This window comes from Lipotes vexillifer, unplaced genomic scaffold, assembly GCF_000442215.2.
Source record: "Lipotes vexillifer unplaced genomic scaffold, Lipotes_vexillifer_v1.1 scaffold521, whole genome shotgun sequence".
Lineage (NCBI taxonomy): Eukaryota > Metazoa > Chordata > Mammalia > Artiodactyla > Lipotidae > Lipotes > Lipotes vexillifer.
The window spans coordinates 1,647,089-1,668,692 of record NW_006778737.1 but is presented as its reverse complement, the minus strand read 5'-3'; the positions used below and the strand labels follow the sequence as shown (position 1 = coordinate 1,668,692).

The 21,604-nt window shown below is 36.7% G+C and overlaps 1 protein-coding gene across 1 annotated transcript in view; it reads left to right on the top strand.

Moving 5' to 3' along the window:
• Positions 1 to 21,604, top strand: part of DENND6A (DENN domain containing 6A) — a 53,540-nt gene that overhangs the window by 10,983 nt on the left and 20,953 nt on the right. Inside the window, exons 2-9 of the mRNA XM_007451769.1 lie at positions 3,718 to 3,756; positions 3,857 to 3,899; positions 11,254 to 11,366; positions 13,451 to 13,531; positions 15,037 to 15,142; positions 15,747 to 15,826; positions 16,919 to 16,981; positions 17,798 to 17,853. Of these exons, the coding sequence (XP_007451831.1) occupies positions 3,718 to 3,756; positions 3,857 to 3,899; positions 11,254 to 11,366; positions 13,451 to 13,531; positions 15,037 to 15,142; positions 15,747 to 15,826; positions 16,919 to 16,981; positions 17,798 to 17,853 (581 nt within the window). The remainder of the gene's footprint in view (positions 1 to 3,717; positions 3,757 to 3,856; positions 3,900 to 11,253; positions 11,367 to 13,450; positions 13,532 to 15,036; positions 15,143 to 15,746; positions 15,827 to 16,918; positions 16,982 to 17,797; positions 17,854 to 21,604) is intronic.

Genomic DNA, 21,604 nt, shown 5'->3' with positions numbered 1-21,604 from the left:
TATATTTAAACTTTTTTTTTTAAACAAAATAAATTATGTACACAGGTAATAATTCTAGTAACTGCGGCAATTTGTGCAGTTCTAGATACTTGGTAGTGGTTATTTTTCTTTCTTTTGTTTTTTAAATAGGAAGTTGATGTTTTTAAAGTTAAGTATGAATTTTTTTTTCTTTTTTAAAAATCTATTTTCATTTGTTTATTTTTTTCTTTTGCCTGTGCAGCAATCAGGATCTTAGTTCCCTAACCAGGGATCGAACCTGTGCCCCTGCAGTGGAAGCGTGGAGTCTTAACCACTGGACCACCAGGGAACTCCCTGAATTTTTCTGATTTTTCTGACCTTAGGTACAGTGTGGCCATTTCAGTAGCTGTAGCATATAAATATGCATTGTTTCTTTTTGAATATCATATTTGTTCCAAAATAAAACACTGAGTAGTTCTAACAGAGTACATTAAAATGAAATTCTAGATACTATTTGACAGTCTAGTACAATCAGAATTTTTACTTTACTTTTTTTTTTAATTTAAATTTTATTTTTGGCTGCGTTGGGTCTTCATTGTTGCGCACGGGCTTTTCTCTAGTTGTGGTGAGCACGGGCTACTCTTTGTTGTGGTGTGTGGGCTTCTCATTGCAGTGGCTTCTCTTGTTGCAGAGCACGGGCTCTAGGCGTGTGGCTTCAGTAGTTGCAGCTCGTGGGCTTAGTAGTTGCGGCATGTGGGCCCTAGAGTGCATGGGCTTCAGTAGTTGTGGCGCGTGGACTCAGTAGTTGTGGCTCACGGGCTCTAGAGCACAGGATCAGTAGTTGTGGTGCATGGGCTTTGTTGCTCCGTGGCATGTGGAGTCTTCCCGGACCAGGGATTGAACCTGTGTCCCCTGCATTGGCAAGTGGATTCTTGTGCTACCAGGGAAGTCCCACAGTCAGAGTTTTTAAAAGGCAGACTGTTTTTTTGTGGGTTTTTTTGGGGGCTGCGCTGTGCGGCTGTGGGATCCTAGTTCCCTGTCCAGGGATCGAACCCGGGCCGCCTGCATTGGAAGTGTGGAGTCCAAACCACTTGGCCACCAGGGAATTCCCTGAAAGACAGATTTGATAGGTTCTGTAGTTTTTATATCCTTTTAACTTACTTAAATATATAGAGCATATATAAGCCCCTTAAATACATGCATAAACACACATATATATACACATACATGTTATATATACATATTTAAGGTACTCATATATATGGGTAAAACATACCAACATTTTTCTTCTATACTGTCTTGCTAATATTTTAAACCTTAGGAAACCAGTGTCCAGATGAACCATGGTTGATATCTTTATGTAATAAAAAATGGAGTTTTGTATATTTGCTTTTGAGTTGGTATTTTAATTTGAGGAAATAAAAATTTGAAGGGGCATTCACATAAAAGTGAATTTAGAGTCTAAGATTAAGCTGTTACAGGCCACTAAACTTCTCAATATGTTTTAGACCAGCAAACTCCAGGTTAACTTAGATGTAAAGAGATTTTCATGAATATGGCCAAATAGGTTATAAGTTTGCCATTTCTCCTTTATTTTTATTTATTTATTAAATATTTATTTATTTATTTATTTATTTATTTATTTACTTGGCTGTGCTGGGTCTTAGTTGCGGCACGCAGCATCTTTGCCATTTCTCCTTTAAAGGTAACAAAGTAAAATGGTCTCAAGGTGAAGCAAGGAAGATCTATGTACACTTAAAGAAGAATTACATATTACTAAATACTGAGTTGTTTAACAGAGCTAATCTGAGAGTATATCCACTGATTGAAGAAATATTTTTTTAGTGTCTACTATGCACCAGAAACTGTTCTAGGTGTGAGGATAGACTGTTGAACAAAACAGACCAGGTTCTTGCCTTCATGAATTGTGGAGACAGAGGTTAAGTCACGTTGGTCAGAACATGGGATACAAAGCAAAGTAGAGCAAATATTGGCTTTGGTGTCATTTTCTATTCCAGGAATGCTGGGTGGTTTTCATGTAACAATACCAGCTCTGTAGACCCTCCTCATACTCCTGAATTGAGAAGGATTATATGCCACATCCTGGCTAGGGGAGGAAGAGGGCTGTGATTGTGTGTTAATGATTGCTACTATGGGTGGAGTGAGGAATGGTGGCTTGTGTACTTTGGAATCAGGCAGACCTAAGTTCAAGTCCTGGTTGCGGCACTTACTAGATGCTGAATTTTGGGAGAGTTATTTAACTACTGTGAACTTGTCCCCTCTTCTGTAAAGATGTGAAGAATTGACAGAGTTGTGAAAATTAAAAACTCTAGAAGATGGTCAGTAATATGAATTCTCCCCATCTTTTTTCTTACCTTAGTTTTCTTATATGTGAAGTGGGGATGCCATTACTAGCCTTGTCTATTATTGTGAGAACTAAATAAATGAAATAAATATGTGAAACCACCTTAATACAGTTTATAATGTGCTATGACTGTATGTTATTTCTGGAAATGTAAGATTTTCAGGCACCTGGGCAACTCTGGGGAATAGAAGAACTCATGGATTCTTCCAGAACTGGGAAGCTATGGATCCCATTAGCAACCTAGTATTAATGAAGTTCCGCTACACTTTGTGTTGTTTCCTCTCTTTTTGGTTACCAGCCACTAGCTAACCTGCTGCTCCGAATCCCATCTCTTCTTCACATTCCCGAGAGAATCTGTACTGGCCCACTTAAGCCCTGGTATTCTCTTGGGCAGAATTTTCATACCCAGCCCCATCTGGGCACTTGGTTGATTGGCCTGTAGAGTGGGTGCCCTTGGGTCTGGTGTTTACTAGTGCTTGTTCTGACAGGAGCTGTGCTGGCCTAGTCTTGCTTCCTTCGTGGGGTTGTGGGGCAGGAATTTCCCTCAGAAGGTGGCTGGGTCACTGCAGGCACTAAATTGACCTATCTAGGGAAGTGCTATGACTATTTAAAGGGATTGGAGGAAAATAGGGTAGGCTTTATGGTGGGAAGATGGCCTTTGAGATTTCTTAAATTGCAGATGATCATTTTTTCCTTTTCATTTTTCTTTTAATAAGTAGTTAGTAATTTGTATTACTTCTTGGAATCAATTGAAAATTATTATTTCTTGAAGTAGCTACAAGCTCATAGATCAAGTTCTCTTTAGATTTTAGGCTTCCAAAGAAAAGACTCAAAAAACTTTGAGTTATTAGCAATTCAATTGGTAAATTATTCTTTTTTAAAAAATATTTATTTATTTGGTTGCGCTGGGTCTTATTTATGGCACATGGGTTCCTTACTTGTGGCAGGCAGGCTCCTTTAGTTGCAGCTCGAGGGCTCCTTAGTTGTGGCTCACCGGCTCCCTAGTTGTGGCACACGGGCTCCCTAGTTGTGGCATGCAAACTCTTAGTTGCGGCATGCCTGTGGGATCTAGTTCTCTGACTAGGGATTGAACCTGGGCCCCCTGCATTGGGAGCGCAGAGTCCTAAGCACTGCGCCACCAAGGAAGTCCCAAATTATTCCTGATAACTCAAAATTTCACCAATTTTTAGAGATAACTTTGTGTCAAAACTTTTTTTGCCAAATGTAAATCCTCCTCAATTCTCCCAGCTTCTCCTGTGTTTCATTGTTAAATTTGTGAACTGTTTCTTAAACCAATTTGATCATAGCCGACTAGTATTTTAGAAGTACCTGCTAATGTTTACAATATATACTCCATATATTTGTCTAACAAAATTTAACTCTTCTTCTCCCAGGTAATTTATCCTCAACATTCCAAACTTACTGATAAAGAAGTAAGTAAAAATATTGCCCTATATAGTTTACTGTTTTATTTCTGTTTGTTTTTATTGGTGTATATATGTCAGCATATATAGTTTTTGTTTTCTTTTTCAGAAAACCAATATTTGCTATTTGTCTTTTCCAGATTCAAATTCAGGTAACTATTTTTCATGTGGTGTTTCTGTTCAATTTTATACTGAGAATGCTGATTATACTCTTAATATATGAAAATTAATTGAAATAACATAGTAGAATGCAAACTCAATTTCATCCTAACAGATTAGCGATTTTGATTCCTACTGTTATGATCCTAGTCGTGTCTTACTTATTTTCGTTGGTTCAACTTTGGAAATAACTGTTATCTTGTAATGAGGTAAAACATCATGGAGCAATAAACTGTTGAAATAATGAAGAGATTGAAAATCATCAACGCTGGTATGTTTGAGGATTTATATTAAGCAGTTTTCTTTTAGTTTAGGATTTGGGAGATTGCCAAGAACTCTGTAATAGCAGGGATTTAAAAAAAAAATCAGGGTAAACATGGTTATAAAGCATGGCCATCAATTATTTGCAATAGTTTATGTGAGTTAGTATATATAAAGCATTTGAAATAGTGCTTGGGTATAGAAAGTACTTTATAAGTGTTTGCCATTATTATTAAGCTTGGTTTTGCTGGTCTCCTTCAAGTTCTTCCTTTGTGTGGTCCTATAAGTTGATATCTTTCAGGTTACCTTTTGTGTTTCACTTAGGAAATAATTTTTCAGGCTTACAGTGACCAGAACACTTAACTTCTTAGACCACACACTTAGAATCCCATGAAGCAAAGGCACTACAGTTCCCTTTCCTTTTGTGGTTACTTCTAATATACTGTTAATTTAGTTTAGATAATCTGATTTGGGAGACTTGACATTTTAGCTTTTTAAAGCATTTTCTCTTTTCCTTATAAATGCTTCCAGAATTTTTTCCTATAGTTTTGGAACTCAGCTTTCATGAAATATGTTTAAAAACAAAAAAACAAGGTTTAGTTAAAAAGATGGCTTTGAGCGATCCCGGGACGGCTTTTGTTTTGACCTGGAATTATTGGAATCTTTTCACATGTTTTGCCTGTTGACGAGATAATGATACAGCGGTCTTATAGGATCTCCCCTTATTTCGGATAACATTTGCCTTACAAAGTGCACACATGTAGTTCTGATTGTAGTGAGTATTGGATTGGACTTCCATGACTCAAGGTCAGGTGAGTTGTGTGGATTACAGGATGCACTAACTTCATGTGATTATACTGCACACTCTTCTTTTTCAGGTCATGGCTGGTTTTCATGGCTCTCTCCCTTTCACCTCTCTACATGAGCATCAAGACTAAGAAGTTAATTGTATGATGTCTGATAGTCTTTTTTATTTCTAGTTTTGTAGTTAGTCTCTGTATGAGTCATTTTCTTATTGGAAGTTAAACTCAAGTGTAAATCTGTGTAGATGAGCATTTGTTCAGGGAATTCCCTGGCAGTCTAGGGGTTAGGACTCCGGGGGGCCAAAAAAAAAAAAAAAAAAAGAAAAACCAATTTGTTCAGTATTTTAGGCATTTGAATGACCTACAGATGTTTTGTAATGCCTTTTTTATAAGCCGCATATCAAAGGAAGTGTGGTTCATTTTATTCAAAGTATGGTTGGTACTTAGAAGTAAAGTCAACAAAAGATCTTAAAAATAGACACCTTGCCATCTTAACAGATGAATAGTAATCTAGACAGCAAGAGACTATGCATTTATATATATTTGAGATCACTGTTCTCAATTGTGATTATCCAAATAGTTTGTTTCATTTATGTGTTCGTTAAATGGAAGTTGGAATTAGTACTATGCCAACTTTGAAATGGATTTAATTTTTCCCAAGATAGCTTTATTGTTACAGAAGGTGCAGTAGAGCAGTCTTTAGGAAAGAATAATAACCTAGCTTTTGTTTCCACGGTGCACACTTAAAAAAAGTAAAACAACATTTAGACTCTATGGTAAGTTATACAGATAAAGAAGAATACTTTTGGGATTCCCAGTGGGAGGATTTGCCAGCCCTCCACTTCCTCCACCCCCTACCCACACACAACATAGATACTGTGACTTTAGAAAAAAGGTTTGTTTTGTTTGTTTTTAGCTTTCAGTTTTTTGTTCCATTTGAATGGCTTTTATCTTTAGGAGCCTAAGTTTAAAGAATGTCTTCTCTCTAATAAATATTTGTCAGATATTTTTCTCATTATTTACCATTAATATCATCTGGATATATGCATTCCTGAGTCTTAAGCTGTGATGGGTATCCAAGGACTGTAATCACTATGCTCTAAACATGGCCAGAGAGAAGACTTAGCATTAGTAGAGAGAGTTTCAAGTGATGATGAATCCGAGGGAAATATCAGTCCTTGTTCTGGATGGATTAGATGTGCAGATAATATTTGTCTTACCAGATTTTTTTCTATGTAAACAGCTGGGACATCGTCATGTACTTTACACGTCCCGGTGGTGAAAGGAGTGCTTCTCACACTCATCTGTGTTGAAGGGCCATTTGGGTGTTTTAAGAATTTCCAATCTGTTGTGGACCGGTGCTTTTATAAAATGCTGTATACATGAATTATTAGAAAAATGAAAGGGAGAAAAACCAAAGAATACAAAATAAAAGTCCATATTTGTCATGGCAATATCAAATCGCTATAAGGGTTTCTAAATGTGTGTTCTCAGTTTGGGTATTTATTTTGTCATGTATTGTAACAAGAGTTTGTGGACTCGCATCACTCTATGGACTACACTTTGAGAAGTGTAGTCCCTGGTCTAAACTCCTGCTTCTCAGAGTTTCCAACTCTAATCACAGAGAGGGTGACTACATAGAGCTGAAGGCCAGGGATGGGGCTAGCTCTTAAGGTCTCATGTTTTATTTTAGTCTTACTCTGAACTGTTCTATAGCTGTTTTCCACTAATATAAAAATACTCTGGGACTTCCCTGGTGGCGCAGCGGTTAAGAATCTACCTGCCAACGCAGGAGACACGGGTTTGAGCCCCGGTCCAGGAAGATCTCACATGTTGTGGAGCAACTAAGCCCATGCGCCACAAATACTGAACCTGCACTCTAGAGCCCACGAGCCACAACTACTGAGCCCAGGAGCCACATCTACTGAGCCCACGTGCCATAACTACTAGAGCCTATCCGCCTAGAGCCCATGCTCTGCAGCAAAGACAAGCCACTGCAATGAGAAGCCTGTACATCGCAACGAAGAGCAGCTCCTGCTCACTGCAACTAGAGAAAGCTCACGTGCAGCAACGAAGACCCAACACAGCCATAAATAAATAAATAAACTTATTAAAAAAACAAAAACAAAAACAAAACTGATCAAGGGTCTTCCCTGGTGGTGCAGTGGTTAAGACTCTGTGTTCCCAATGCAGGGGGCCCAGGCTCTATCCTGGTCCAGGAACTAGATCCCACGTGCATGCCAAAACTAAGAGTTCTCATGCTGCAACTAAGGAGCTGATGAGCTGCAACTAAGGAGCCCGTGAGCCACAACTAAGGAGCCCGCCTGCCACAACTAAGACCTGACGCAACCAAATAAATAAATAAATTTAAAAAAATAGTCTGAAGTTGTCTCTTCCCTTTAGAAGAAATATTTAAGCCTTTTTTTTCCCTCAAATCTCAAGTAATTTTTTAAAAATAAATTTATTTGTTTTTATTTTTGGCTGTGTTGGGTCTTTGTTGCTGCACGTGGGCTTTCTCTAGTTGTGGTGAGTGGGGGCTACTGTTCATTGCAGCGCATGAGCTTCTCACTGTCATGTCTTCTCTTGTTGCAGAGCACAGGCTCTAGGCGCGCGGGCTTCAGTAGTTGTGGCACATGGGCTCAGCAGTTGTGGCTCACGGGCTCTAGAGCGCAGGCTCAGTAGTTGTGGCGCATAGGCTTAGGTGCTCCGCGGCATGTGGGATCTTCCCGGACCAGGGCTCGAACCTGTGTCCCCTGCATTGGCAGGGGGACTCTCAACCACTGCGCCACCAGGGAAACCCGGAAGTGGTGTTTTTGAAGTCCATTTTGACTTGAAAGAGCCAGTATGATGTAATGGTCAAGACCACCAGCTCCAGAGTCAGATGTCGTGAGCTCAAATTCTTGCTCTGCCATTTGGCAGATTTATTTCTTTGGATGATTACGTAACTTTTCTGTGCCTTGGTTTCCTCCTCACAAACTAATAATGGGACCTACTTTAGAAGCATGAAGACCAAATGAGTTAATATATCTAAAGTGTTTAGGACAGTGCCTGCCACAGAGTGAGCATTCAGTGAAATTGGTGCTCAATTCATGTATTGAAAGGGTGGAAAATCAGTTCTGAAAGCAGACAAAATAATGAAAATAATTTTGACTTGCGATTCTGTTTGATTTCTGTTGTAAGAACTTAGTTGTTTGGAAAAGGATGTTGGGGGAAGGTTACAGGAATTTTCTTGGTTTAAAAAGTGTTGGGTTATTAGTTCTGTTTTCTGGGCTCGTAAAGATTATCTTAGATTAATTAAAGTGGAACTTTTCCTCAAGCTGTGGGGGTTTGCTGAGCAAATTTGCTGTTTCCTTAATCCCTGCTGCTTTATCAGGGAAAGAGTTTATGTGGTTCTTAGTCAAGAAGACACGTGAAGGTGTATTTTCTTTGGAGAGCTGTCATTTAATCTTAAAATTTGTATAAATTCATCTTTGTTCCTTGATTTATGTGAAGAAAAAATACTTTCCATTAAAACTTTTAACCTTTTTTGTTGTTGTTTTTGTTAATAATCAGAAAGCTATGGTGCACATAGCATAACTTTTAGGTCTTTTTGGATCTTTATAGGTCTTTAGTTTTCTTAGTGAATGCAGTGGGTAAGATGCTTGGAATTCAGTACAATCGTAGGTCAGTTGTGGAGATTTATTTTAGAGTTATTGCATATTACTGCTGGACGTGACTTTAGAGATTATCTTATGATGCCCCTTAACTTTTGTTTACAAGGAAATTGAGAACCTTAGGCGAAGTGACTTCTAGAAGGCTAATTATTGATGGATCTGGGACTACATCCCATTGATTGTGGTTCCTTTTTCCTCAGATTATAACCTTTCCCGCACGTGCACAGTCATTTAACCATCTTTCATATGCAATCATTATACTGCTTATGTAGAGGTGCACTCTCCTGTTAAATAGGCAAATTGGATGGGTCATACTAACAAGGTAGATTTATTTTTGATGAGGTTGTAGGTTATCAGGATTGCCCTGCCCTCCACAGGTATCATTTTCTGCAAGACAAATGTAAATAACCTGGTTGCCAATCTGTAACACCTCTTTTCCTGTCCCGTTACTAGTGAGGTCAGGATGGAGAACAAAGGTCTGTCCAGATAAAGAGTTGGCTTTTCTTTAGTAACCTTTTGTGTGTGAGGGAACAGACTTCTGAAACATAAAATGGGACCCATTTACCTCACTTCACAAAGACACTGTGGTTAAAGCCTTTTTGACCTGGTGAACTAGCTTCCTGACCAGTTCTGTACAGCTTGCAGGTACAGCTGGTCATTGGAAAGTTCTTACAGCATGCCCATGGTTTGGGAGTGGAGCCAGGGGTGGGTTGGGATTTAAGGCTGTGGGAGCTTCATTACTTTCTTTCCACAAAGCTCAGCATTCCTTACATTTTCCAGAGGCCATACATCTTTCTTAAAATCCATTGCATCTAAGTGTCTCAGAGAAATTAGTGTGTACTTCTCAGTGGATCTTTCTGTCTTCTGAAGAGAAAAACTGAACCATCTGTATATAAATCTGTTGAACTAAAACAATGCTAGGAGTATTTTCCATTATCTCAGGTCTCATGTATTTTCCTTATTTTGAACCATCTGCTATGACAAGTAAAGAAACTGAACTGACTCACCCTCCAGTCCCCTTTGTTTCTTCCCTCCTCCAGCAAAGAAATACTAGTTTCTATAAGTGCATTTAGGTATATGTACTGAGTTGCTTTTTTAAAAACTTAAACATAATATCAAGTTTCTGCTTCCTTTTTGAGAACTTGATGTGCTAAAGAAATATAAGTACTTCTGTGTGTAATAAAATCTTGAGCACATTTTGTATTTAATATAATCTCATTAGTTTTAAATACAGTAACTGGGAAGAATTTGAGTGCCAGGCTACTTCTTGTGTCTTTCACTTTTTAGAGTATTTACAGTTTTTTGTAATTATTGCCTGACAGTTTAGGTAATATTTTAAGAGGTTTGCTAAAATGATTGAAGTTTAAAAACCTTATAATTAAAATGATTAAAATAGTAAGTCTATTACTTGGGCTCTTCCTGAGTCTGCTATGTTTTTGTTTTTTTTTTAAATTCTCATTGTGAAATATAAAACTCATATAAGGTCAAGAAATAGAACTTGGCCAACACCGCAAAAGCCCCCTCATGTCTCTTCCCAAACAGTATTTCCCTCCCCCTTGCCTAAGGTAACCACTATCTTGATTCTTTCTTTTTTCAATGTTTTACTTTTTATTAAAATTTTTTAAATATAATTTTTAAAGTTTGCCTTCCATTTACAGTTATTGCAAAATAATGGGTATATTCCCTGTGTTGTATAATAATCCTTGTAGCCTATCTCACACCCAGTAGTTTGTACCCCCCACTCCTCCACCCCTATATTCCCTGCCCCTCTGCCACTGGTAACCAACCATTAGTTCTCTATATCTGTGAATCTGCTTTTTTTTGGTTAGTTTTGCTTAGTTTGTTGTATTTTTTAGATTCCACATGTAAGTGATATCATACATATGTCTTTCTCTGTCTGACTTATTTCACTTAGCATAATGCTCTCCAGGTCCATCCATGTTGCTGCAAATGGCAAAATTTTGTTCTTTTTTATGGCTGAGTAGTATTCCGTGTGTGTGTGTGTGTGTGTGTGTGTGTGTGTGTGTGAGTTGTATCATATCATCTTTATCCATTCATCTGTTGATGGACACTTAGGTTGCTTCCATACCTTGGTAATTGTAAATAAGGCTGCTATGAACATTGGGGTGCATGTATCTTTTCAAATCATTCTACTGATTCTTATAGTAATAAGATTCTTGCTTTTCTTTATAGTTTTATCACCCAACCATGTATTCCTAAACACTATTGTTTAGTTTGCCTGCTTTATTAAAAAAATAAATGATGTAAATGGATTTGAACATTTTGTGTTCTTTTATTTTTGGCTTCTTTTGCTCATAATTATGTTTGTGAATCAACGTTACATGCACACAGTTTTCAAAAAGTTTTAATTACATAGAGAAAATGGAATAGGAAAAACAGTAGAGGGACATAGGAGTTAAGATGCATAGTTTACTAATGGCTTTGCCTCTAACCAGCAAAGATGGCTTAGAGCAAGTCGAACTGTCAGGATCTCTTTTTTCTTCTCTAAAGCATGATAGAATGTGTTTCAGTAATTGATAGGACCCCTTTAGCTCTAAGATGTGATGAAACTAGATAAATAAATGTTATACTGTGCTGCCCTTAATTTCTTTCATTTTTGTTTTCATTAGGTTGTCTTGGAGATACCCAGTTTTGTTTTAGATTTCGACAGTCTTCTGGGAGGAGGGTGTCACTGCATTGTCTCCTGGATCAATTTGAGAAAGATTTACCAGTTTACTTAAAGGTTGGAAAAGTAGTAATAGAATAATGTCTATGTGAGAGGAAACTTTAGAACTCAGTTACTCAGTTACCTCTTATAGCATTCAGAAATATTGTGCTTTTGTTTTGTTACTGTATTATACTGCTGAATTTCCTGAGTCTAATTCATAAGGATTTAGCATGTGAGTGAAAGAGACTTTATAAAATTACTATTCTTAAAAACATAATGCCATTGTGAATTATAGAAATTAGAATGTTGAATTAATTTTCTTTCACGTGTTAAAACTCTCTGTTTAGATGTGGAAGTGGGGTGGTAGTATACCAGTAAATATCACCTAGAGATGAAGATTCCCTGTGGTAACCCCTACCTGCTTTATAGTAGAATTATTGTTGTCTCTTTTTGATTTTTGAATGAGCTTTGGTTTATAGTTGTTGTTTATTAAAAACAATTTTAATAATTCAGATGATTCCTGGGTGTAGAATTTCTGTTTGGTACTTCATACTTTTATCTCTAACTGCATGAAGAACATTTCCATCTGGATGTCCTATTAGCACATCCAATAAGAACTTGACATCTTTTGCCTAAAATAAGTATTTACAGCTTACCTTCCTGGTTCCACTAATGACAGGAATCCTCTTCCAGTTAGCAAAGATGTTACCTTTTGAAATGTCTCTTATAGCCATCTTGTCCTTTCTGTGACCATTTGCTATCACTAATAACATATTCTGTCAACTGCTGATAATAATAGCTACTCCTTATTAGAGCTTTTTATGTTCTTGGCATTGTATCAATAAGCACATATTATCTTATTAATCCTCCCTATATTGTTCCAAAAGAGTTCCTTTTGCAAATGAAGGAATCGAGGGCTATTGAGGATAAAAATATTTGCCCAAAGACATCCTTCTTCTGTCTTTTTCAGTGCAATTTATCTTACACAGTGTTCCCAGCTAAAGTGTACATATATAGTACATAAAATAAGTAAAATCTAAAATGATTACTTATTGCTTAATGAATAAAGAGCTAATGATAGTAATATTTCCTGGTTCTCACTTTTTGGGCCTTCCAAAATAAAACCTTTGCCTTTCAAATGTCCAGCTTAATCTCCTTTCTATACATGTGCCATATATTAGCTAAACTGAACTGTATGCTTTTTCCTGAGGTAGCTTGTATTTTTCTATCTCTGCGCGGTTTTGCTCAAACTCTTGGCCGTCTAAACTTGAAATGTCTTTGTCTTTGTTTAAATCATATCCATCCTTCAATGCCCAGCTCAAAACCAGCTGCCTCCGCAAAATACTGATCGCCATAGACAGAAGTGACCTCTTCCCCCTTGGCCTCTTTGTAACACTTTGTGCTTTTTGCATGGTACCTGCCCTCCTATCACATACTAATCATTTTTGTGCTTTTCTTATCACTCTTAGTTTGTGATCTCCTTAAGGAACTGTGTCTTACACATCTTTTTATCTTTTCTAACACAATGCCTTGTTCAAAGTAGGTAGTCAATAAATATTTGTTTAAAGAATAACAATCAAATAAGGAACTGGGCCAGAGTTTATTCCATTAGGATATAAAAACTTTGTAAGTTTTTTGGACCTTTCAAATTGTATGTTAATAAATATTCCAGTGTTTCATTATTGTTGGGTAAAAATATAACTGTCTATGTAAAATTCAGATTGGCATTTAACTCCTTTTATTTCCTCTCTTGAAATATTGCATTAGTATACCTCATAAGACTGATGCCTAACTCAGAATTGTAGGCAGAATTTTTTAAAAACTAAGTATAGCATTGGGAAAAACAGAATTTGATTGTTTTCCTAACTTCCATTAACTACCACAGATATGAATAAAGAACGTAAACAGAGTAAGTTATAGGGGGTAAAATCTGACCTTAGTACTTTAGTTATGATTATTTCATCTGTGGGCAAGTTAGCAGGTTTTTATCTGCCAGTTATTGTCATGATTGTTGTTTGCATTGGTGGAAAAGCATAACTAGCTCTTTGTGTGTACCTCATATCTCAGTTCAAGTTTATAAAGGAACCTGCTTTTAATAAGAAAGGATGGCTATATATATATATATATTTTTTTTTTTTAATTTGTCACTTCTTTTATAGAAGGATCCTGCCTATTTTTATGGATATGTGTATTTTCGACAAGTTCGAGACAAAACTCTAAAAAGAGGCTACTTTCAGAAGGTAATTTTCATATACATTAATAGAAAAATATTTTTACTTTGTGGTTAGAAGAATAGAAATTATTAGAATGAACAGTCTTTAAAGTGTTTGATATTTTATCTTTAAACATACTAGAATTTATATTTTATCTTTTTTTTAGATTGTAGACACCCGTCCTTAGTTTTTTTTTGGCTGCATTGGGTCATTGTCACTGCATGCGGGCTTTCTCTAGTTGGGGCGAGTGGGGGCTACTCTTTGTTGCGGTGCATGGGCTTCTCATTTTGGTGGCTTCTCTTGGAGCAGGGTCTCTAGGCACGTGGGCTCAGTAGTTGCAGCATGCGAACCCTAGAGCGCACGGGCTTCAGTAGTTGTGGCGTGTGGGCTCAGTAGTTGCGTCGTGCGAACTCAAGGGTGTGTGGGCTTCAGTATTGTAGTGTGCGGGCTCAGTAGTTGTGGCTCGCAGGCTCTAGAGTGCAGGCTCAGTAGTTGTGGCACATGGGCTTAGTTGCTCCACGGCATGTGGGATCTTCCCGGACCAGGGATTGAACCCGTGTTCCCTGCTTTGGCAGGCAGATTCTTAACCACTGCGCCACAAGGGAAGTCCCTAGATTTTTAACTGCTATTGAATTTTGCCTTCCTGCTATCTCTGTACTAGATTCCTGACAGTAAGTTACAGTTATTGTATGAAACTGTCAAAACTCAGAGAATCTGTTTAATTTTCACATTTTAGAATAAGGGAAAGAAAACAGATTGTAACATAGTTACAGCTAATAAAAGCCTGCAATATCTTTTTTTGAAGAGCTAGTAAATATACTTGATCAACATCTTAGTCATTATTGTTCCCACTCTAAATGTACAATCTTTTTGTTTCTAAAGATATATATATATATATATATATATATATCAATTAATTCCAATTTAATCTCAGCTAACAGGGACATACCTTTACCTTTTGTAACCAGAACATGCCCTGACCACTAATTGATGCTTAATGGAACGATAAAAAGTAGTTTTCAAGAAAATAGATTTTTAAAAAGTCAGCATAATCTATATCTGAAGTGGTCACAAACTATAAAGTCACAATTTCTAAGAATGTGGCTAAAACCGTTGAACTCTAAAATATAACAGTCATAGGTCTTAGTTAGAAAAAGCATCACACTTTGTGCTTTCCTTTTTAGGAAGAGTTTATTTAGCTAATTCCTAATATTTCTTTACTGACAACAATAGTAGCTAGGCTTTGGAATTATCCATGACATTAGTTTGTTTATAGGAAATTCTTTTTCCTGCACAGCAGGAAAATCTGTGAATGTGTCTTTATGCTCTTAAAATGTAGTAATAAGGTTAAACTTCTGGTGTTCTGCCACTATAGTTTTATGTTTCTTTTAACCATCTACTGTAAAAGCCTTTTTATTTTAAAATCCACACTTTTTGCTGAATTTGGCTTGTTAGTAATTGATTGTATAAGAAATGGCAAACTTAAATTATAATCATTAAGAAATTAAACATTGTTTCTTTTTTCCCTCCAGTCCTTGGTTTTGATCAGCAAACTACCTTATATTCATTTTTTTCACACTGTGCTCAAACAGATAGCACCAGAGTATTTTGAAAAGAATGAACCTTATTTGGAAGCAGGTAAGTTAAACATTGTGTGAGTTAGGTACCTTTATGAAGGAGTTTTAAATTTTTTACTGGAAATGAATGAAAAAAAATTAGTTAAGAATTTTAAGGACTATAAGGTAGGAGAGAGAGGTAAAACAATTCTTCTGGCATATTTACCTACAAACACCAAAGATCCTATCTTTTATTTCTCCTTTTGCAGCACGGATGATGCCTATTTTTTAGGATAATAATAAACAAATATTGAGTTGCCAATTCTGATACTCAGAGTACTGTTAAACAGAAATCCTTATGTCACTCAATACAGAGAGAAGACATCTGCTAGGTGGTGTGCTTTTGTAGCTAATTTTAGTACTAATAAATGAGTAGGAAAACTCCCTTTAAACCTATTCTGTTGCTTTCAAAACATGTATTAACCAATTTATATTCTAGAACATAGGTGTATATCTGGTGAAATATAAGATATTTTCAGTACTTTTGCCTTTTATCTTCCATCCTTCCCAGTGTATTTTTTCTGCTATATGGAAAGCATAAAGTGGAGTTCTAACTTCTGATGTTCCATTTTTAATATTTTAGTATTTCCACTTATACTAAAGAAATATTTTACTATATTTTTCAGCTTGTAATGATGTTGATCGATGGCCTGCACCAATGCCAGGGAAAACATTACATCTGCCTATTATGGGGGTAGTAATGAAGGTAATAATAGCTTATATTTCATTTGTCTCCTTTTTTAGGAAGCTCACACATGACTTTTGCTTTTTAACTTCCTAATAACATTCAGTCTTGTTGCTTTCACTTGTCGTTGATGTGAGGAGTTACAAAAATACCGCAATTTATCCTGCTGCACAGAACCATTTGTCACACAACTCCAGGGGTCACCAGTCCCATTTTCATCCTGTAGAGTTTACATGATGCTGTCATTCTTATACAATGCATGTGAATGTAAATGCCACCTCCTAGAATTGTGCAACTTCATGGCCCTCCAGAAATGGATGGTATTGCAGAACACTTGTAGAATTGAGTATGAGTTAGTAAAATTTAAAAGAAATTAGGAAAGCCATTGGTTCTTACTCTTTTTTTTTTTTTTTTTTTTTTAATACAGCAGGTCATTGGTTCTTAGTCTTAAGTGATCTTTTTAATGTGTAATTTCAGACCAAAATGCCCATCCCAGGGTATTGTTCTCTACTAAGGTTTTTTTTAATACAATGAATTAGCATTTTGCTCTCAGGCTTTGTATGAATGTGCTGTAAGTGCTTTTGCAATTCATTTTCAAGTTGAACTTATTTTTGGCAATGTTCTCTCTTTAGATGTGCTCATTTCTGTAGGACCTCTGTTCTGTTTTTTCCATGGGAAATCATCAAAAGTAGGTCTGGGTTGAGAGTTCTCATGGTCCCCTGTGAGATTTATCCCATAGTTTGGCAAGCTTGAGAGGGTGTGTTTGGGTGTGTGTATATTAATGAAGCAAAGATTGGAACAATAAACAGGAAGTGGTATGTAGTTGATGTCCTTTTCTGTTTTTCAGCACGTTTGCTTCCCAGTGGGTTAGTGATTTCTGTGTGTATGGGAATGTGGAGACCTTGGTTCACTTACCTTCTGTTGTGACTAAAAATAAATATGACTGTAGTTTTTAATCTCACATAAGTATTTTGTTTTTATGGCTTTTTAGGCATTGTTGAGTGTACCTTTTTAGCATCAGGATAGAGTGCTTCTGATCCCTCATTGTAGCAGGACTCGCAAGTTATAGAAAGGTCATTCTTTTGTAGCCAGAGTTAATTTCTTCTCTTTTAGGTACGGATTCCCACATGTCATGACAAGCCTGGGACAACTCAAATAGTGCAGTTAACTCAGCAGGTATTGTGCTACTGTGGTAGAATAATCCAGCATATGTAGTCTCTTTAACAGAAATTTTAAACTAGCAAATGTAGAGTTTCTTGGGTTTATGATACATTTATGAATATCACTGAAATATCCCATTAAATAATTTTTAATGAATTGATAATAAGCTTCCTATCAAAAAAAAGCTTCCTATTTTCCGATTCTTTTTTCTTGTTCTTTCTCTAGTGGACACTGGAGAGCTCAGAATTTATACTGTAATTGTGAGGACAAGCAGAAAATTACCTTTTGTAAAAGATTAAACAAGGTTTAATTCTAACAAAACCTCTTATCTTAGAAGAGTGGTCAACAGACTTCTGTTTTTGGGAAACTTAATCAAAAGGATTCTGTAGTTATAATCGCCCTTCATTTTCCCCAAAGTTACATTTGTTCATGGGTGGGGATGAATTTTTCATTTGAAATTATTTAACTGGTATATTAGCACTCCCATTGTCCTTTGAATTAAATAAAAATGGAGAGCAATAGGAAAACAAATTTTGCCTGTTATATATATCAACTGGTATTATGGTAGTATTCATACAGTTGAGAATTAATCTAACATCTGACCACTGGATTAATGTTTTATCGGGTGGAATCTATGTTGTCCTTGACCTGCTGTATTAGGGGAGACTGTTAAGACCCATTCTCTTTGTAGCTGCTTCTGGAGGAAGAGACTCTTAGAAGATAGGGCAACATGGCTGATTGATTATGAGATAGATAGGCATATTATAAAAGTCAGTTTCTGGCAATTTTGGTGACATCTTGTCTATTTTTTTTTTCTTTTTTATCTCTTAGGGAGACACACATATATCTGTTATTTTACCTACTGTTCATGAGGTGGATCTTTTCAGGTAAAGACTAAAAAATTTTGTTAACTGCCTTGTCTCATTTGCTTTATGATATTGTTGTTGATTTCTTTAAAAAGTGAATATTCCTATATAAAATGTGGAAAAAACTGGAAGAAAATAGTCATGTTTCACATGTTGTAAATCAGTGGTTCATCCCTGACTGCATGTCAGCTGCTTTGACTACTAGGGAAATTTGGATATGGATTGGGTATTACATGGTAGACACAAATTATTTTTGTTTGGTTGGGTGTGAGAATGGTAAATAAATAATTTTTTTTCTAGGGATGGCCTTTTTTGGGGAGTTGGGGGGAGTGGGTTGAGAGCATAAAGCATGATACTCCAGAATGGGAATATAAAAGTGGTGCTAAAAGAAGACTGTGATTTCCCTACAAACCCCTCATTTTAGTAACTCTACCCTGCCGTTAATTTGATGTATACCACCAATATCTATTAAAGGTTTCCTCTCTTGAATATTTAATACTTACCTCCCCCCAATAAAAACTACTTTGTGTAACAGATATTACTAGTGTAATACAGAGGTTTCAGAGAATGCTTCATCTTGTAATTGTACTCTTCCTATCTGTTTGTGCCCTTGCTGATAGATAACATTACTAAACTTCAGAGAGAAACTAATTTGCAACTTTGATGCCTTAAGGGCATCCCACTATTAAAGTCAGTTGGTCAGATGTTTCCATATAGGTCTTTTCCATTTTTCCTTTGCTTATTTTAAAATTATAAATATATGTCTGTAATATATATAAATTATATATTTAAAAATTATCCATATATACTGTACTGATCACTTTTCTGTAAATTTGTGATTATTTCAATTTTTTACATATATAAATATTTATATAAAATTTATGTATCTGTATAAAATTTTGAAACAATCACAGATTTTACAGAAAAGTGGTCAGTATAGTAAACTTTTTTTTCGTAGAACCATTTGATAGTAAGTGGGAGACCTGATGCCCCGTCTTCCCTTAATACTTTAGTGTCTGTTTCCTACAAGTAAGGACTCAATGCAACCATAAAAATTGGGAAATTAACATTGATAAATTAGTACCATCTAATACTAAGACCACATTCAAACGCGTCCAGTTGTCACAATAATATCTAGTTCAGAACCGTCTGTTGCATTTAGATGTCATGTCTGTTTAGTCTCAGTCTGGAATAGCTCCTCAGTCTTCCTTTCATGGCCCTGACATTCTTGTGGATTACAGGACAGTTATTTTACAGGAAATCCCTCAGCTTAGGTTTGTCTGGGATTTACTCATAATAAGATTCAGGCTCTGTATCTTTGGCCAGGAGTTAGCACACAAGGTTGGCTTGCCTCATTGCTGATAATGTTCACTTTGATCTCTTTATTAGTGTGGTGTTTTCCAAGCTTCTCCATTGATAAATTATTCTTTTTCCTTTTGTAGTTAAATATTTTGTGAGGAGATACATTGAAACTACGTATGTTATTTATTTATTGTTGTGTAATAAGTTACCCCAATACTTAGAAGTTTGAAAGAACAAACGTTATTTCACACAGTTTCTGAGAGTTAGGAATCTGGGGACTGCTCAGTTGGATGGTTCTAGTTCTAGATCTCTTGTGAGGTTGCAGTCAAGATGTCAGCTGAGGTTTTAGTCAGTTGGACAAGTGGGGCTGGAGGGTCTGCTTCCCTAGAAAGCTACTTTAGCTGTTGGCTGGTGGTCACAGTTCCTTGTGACTGTTGGCAGGAGACCTTCATTTCCAGCCATGTGGACGTTTCCAAAGGGCTGCTTAAATTTTCTCACAACATTCGGCAGGTGATCTGAGAGAAAGCTGAAGTCGCAATGTCTTTTATGACTCAGGCTTCAAAGTTGTATATTATTGGGACTTACCTGGAAGTCGAGTGGTTAGGACTCTGCGCTTCCACTGTATGGGGCGCGGGTTTGATCCTTGGTCGGGGAATTAAGATCCCACATGCCACACGGTTGGGGTGACCTCGGAGCACAAAAAAACCTCCGAGTGATTAAAGCTTAGGCCCACTAGCCAAAGCATAATATCACTTATTGATCCAAAAATTGATCAACGGAACAAGTTACCCTGGGGATAACAGCGCTATCCTATTCTAGAGTCCATATTGACAATAGGGTTTATGACCTCGATGTTGGATCAGGACACCTCAATGGTGTAACTGCTATTAAAGGTTTGTTTGTTCAATGATTATTGAAAAAAAAGTTGTATATTATTGCTTTAATTTACTCTGTTCATTAAGTGCAAGCCACTAACCCAGCCCACCTAAGAGGGTGAGAAATAGGCTCAGTGCTTTAAAAGGAGTGTCAAAGAATTTGTAGAAATATTTTAAAACATTGCACCATGTATGTATATCTGAATGGATTTTTGGTTTCTTGTTTTATTCAACAGGTTATTAAAATCCATTATTCTCATCGGTTTTTGATGTTCAAATTGTCCCCAGTTTGGCCAGTGAGAATCCATTTCAAGCTGGCCTCTGTTTTTCTTTTTTTGTCATATCCTTTTCATTCTTGAAACACTACCTTTTTTGTTCCAGGCTTATCTTTTTTTTTTCCTAACTAAAAAAATTGATATATAATTCACATACATAATATTCACTCTTTCAAAGTATACAGTTCATTTGTTTTTAATATACTCACAGAGTTGTGCAACCATTACTGCTGTCTAGTTCCAGAATATTTTCATCACTCAAAAAGTAACCCTGTACCCCATTAGTAGTTAGTCCCCATGGCCTCTTCCCCGCAGCCCCTAGTAACCACTAATCCACTTTGTCTCTTTGGATTTGTCTATTCTGGACATATCATATAGATAGAATCATACAATATGTGACCTTTTATGTCTGCCTTCTTTCACTGAGCATATTATTTTCATGGTTTATCCATGCAGTAGCATGAATCATTACTTCATTCTTTTTATGGCTGAATAGTATTCCATTGTATGGATATGCCACATCCATTAATCCATTGAAGGACGTTTGGATGGTTTCCACTTTTTGGCTGTTATGTATAATGCTGTTGTGAACATTTGTATATAACCCTTTGTGTGAACATATGTTTTCAGTTCTGCTGAGTTCCAAGATTATCTTGTATTTTCTCTTCCCCAGCCCTGGAATCAGCTACTTAGTAGAGAATAGGATTTAGAAGTCAAGATCTGGGCACTAGTTGTGGTCCTTGCTAAGGGAATATCCCTGTCAGTGGACAGAGCTAAGGAAAATATGTATCTGTAAATGCATGTATACATACACACTCATATATAGTATTTAAACACTTTTACATACATATTTATTTCTATATCCATATATATTGAAAACTATAAAGTCACACCAATACCCTTAATTCTGGTGCAGCATGACAGGGTTCACTCTACTTTTCTCCCTTTTCATATTTGTATTTCTTTTCTCTGACAGAGGAGCTACATCCTATTATCCTTGATTCATTTACTTATTTGATCGGCCCATGTTAGTAACCAATCTCTCGTCTCTGCTGCAACCTTATCCTCTGAGCAAATGCCTTTCTTATCCTTCTTGGGCTCTGAAACTGCCCACCTGGCTGCTCTTCTTCATGGACACCCTCCTTACCCTGCTTAGGCCCTGCTCCATGCCTGATTGACCCCTCACGTGGTTCCCCTCTTGCCCCAGTCAGGCTTCTATACCCCACGTTAGGCCACCTCTCTATGTGGATGCTATCCTCACCCTGTTGTGCTCTGACTCCCAATGCCAAGCCAGCCCCCACGTGGATCCCTCCTTTCCCT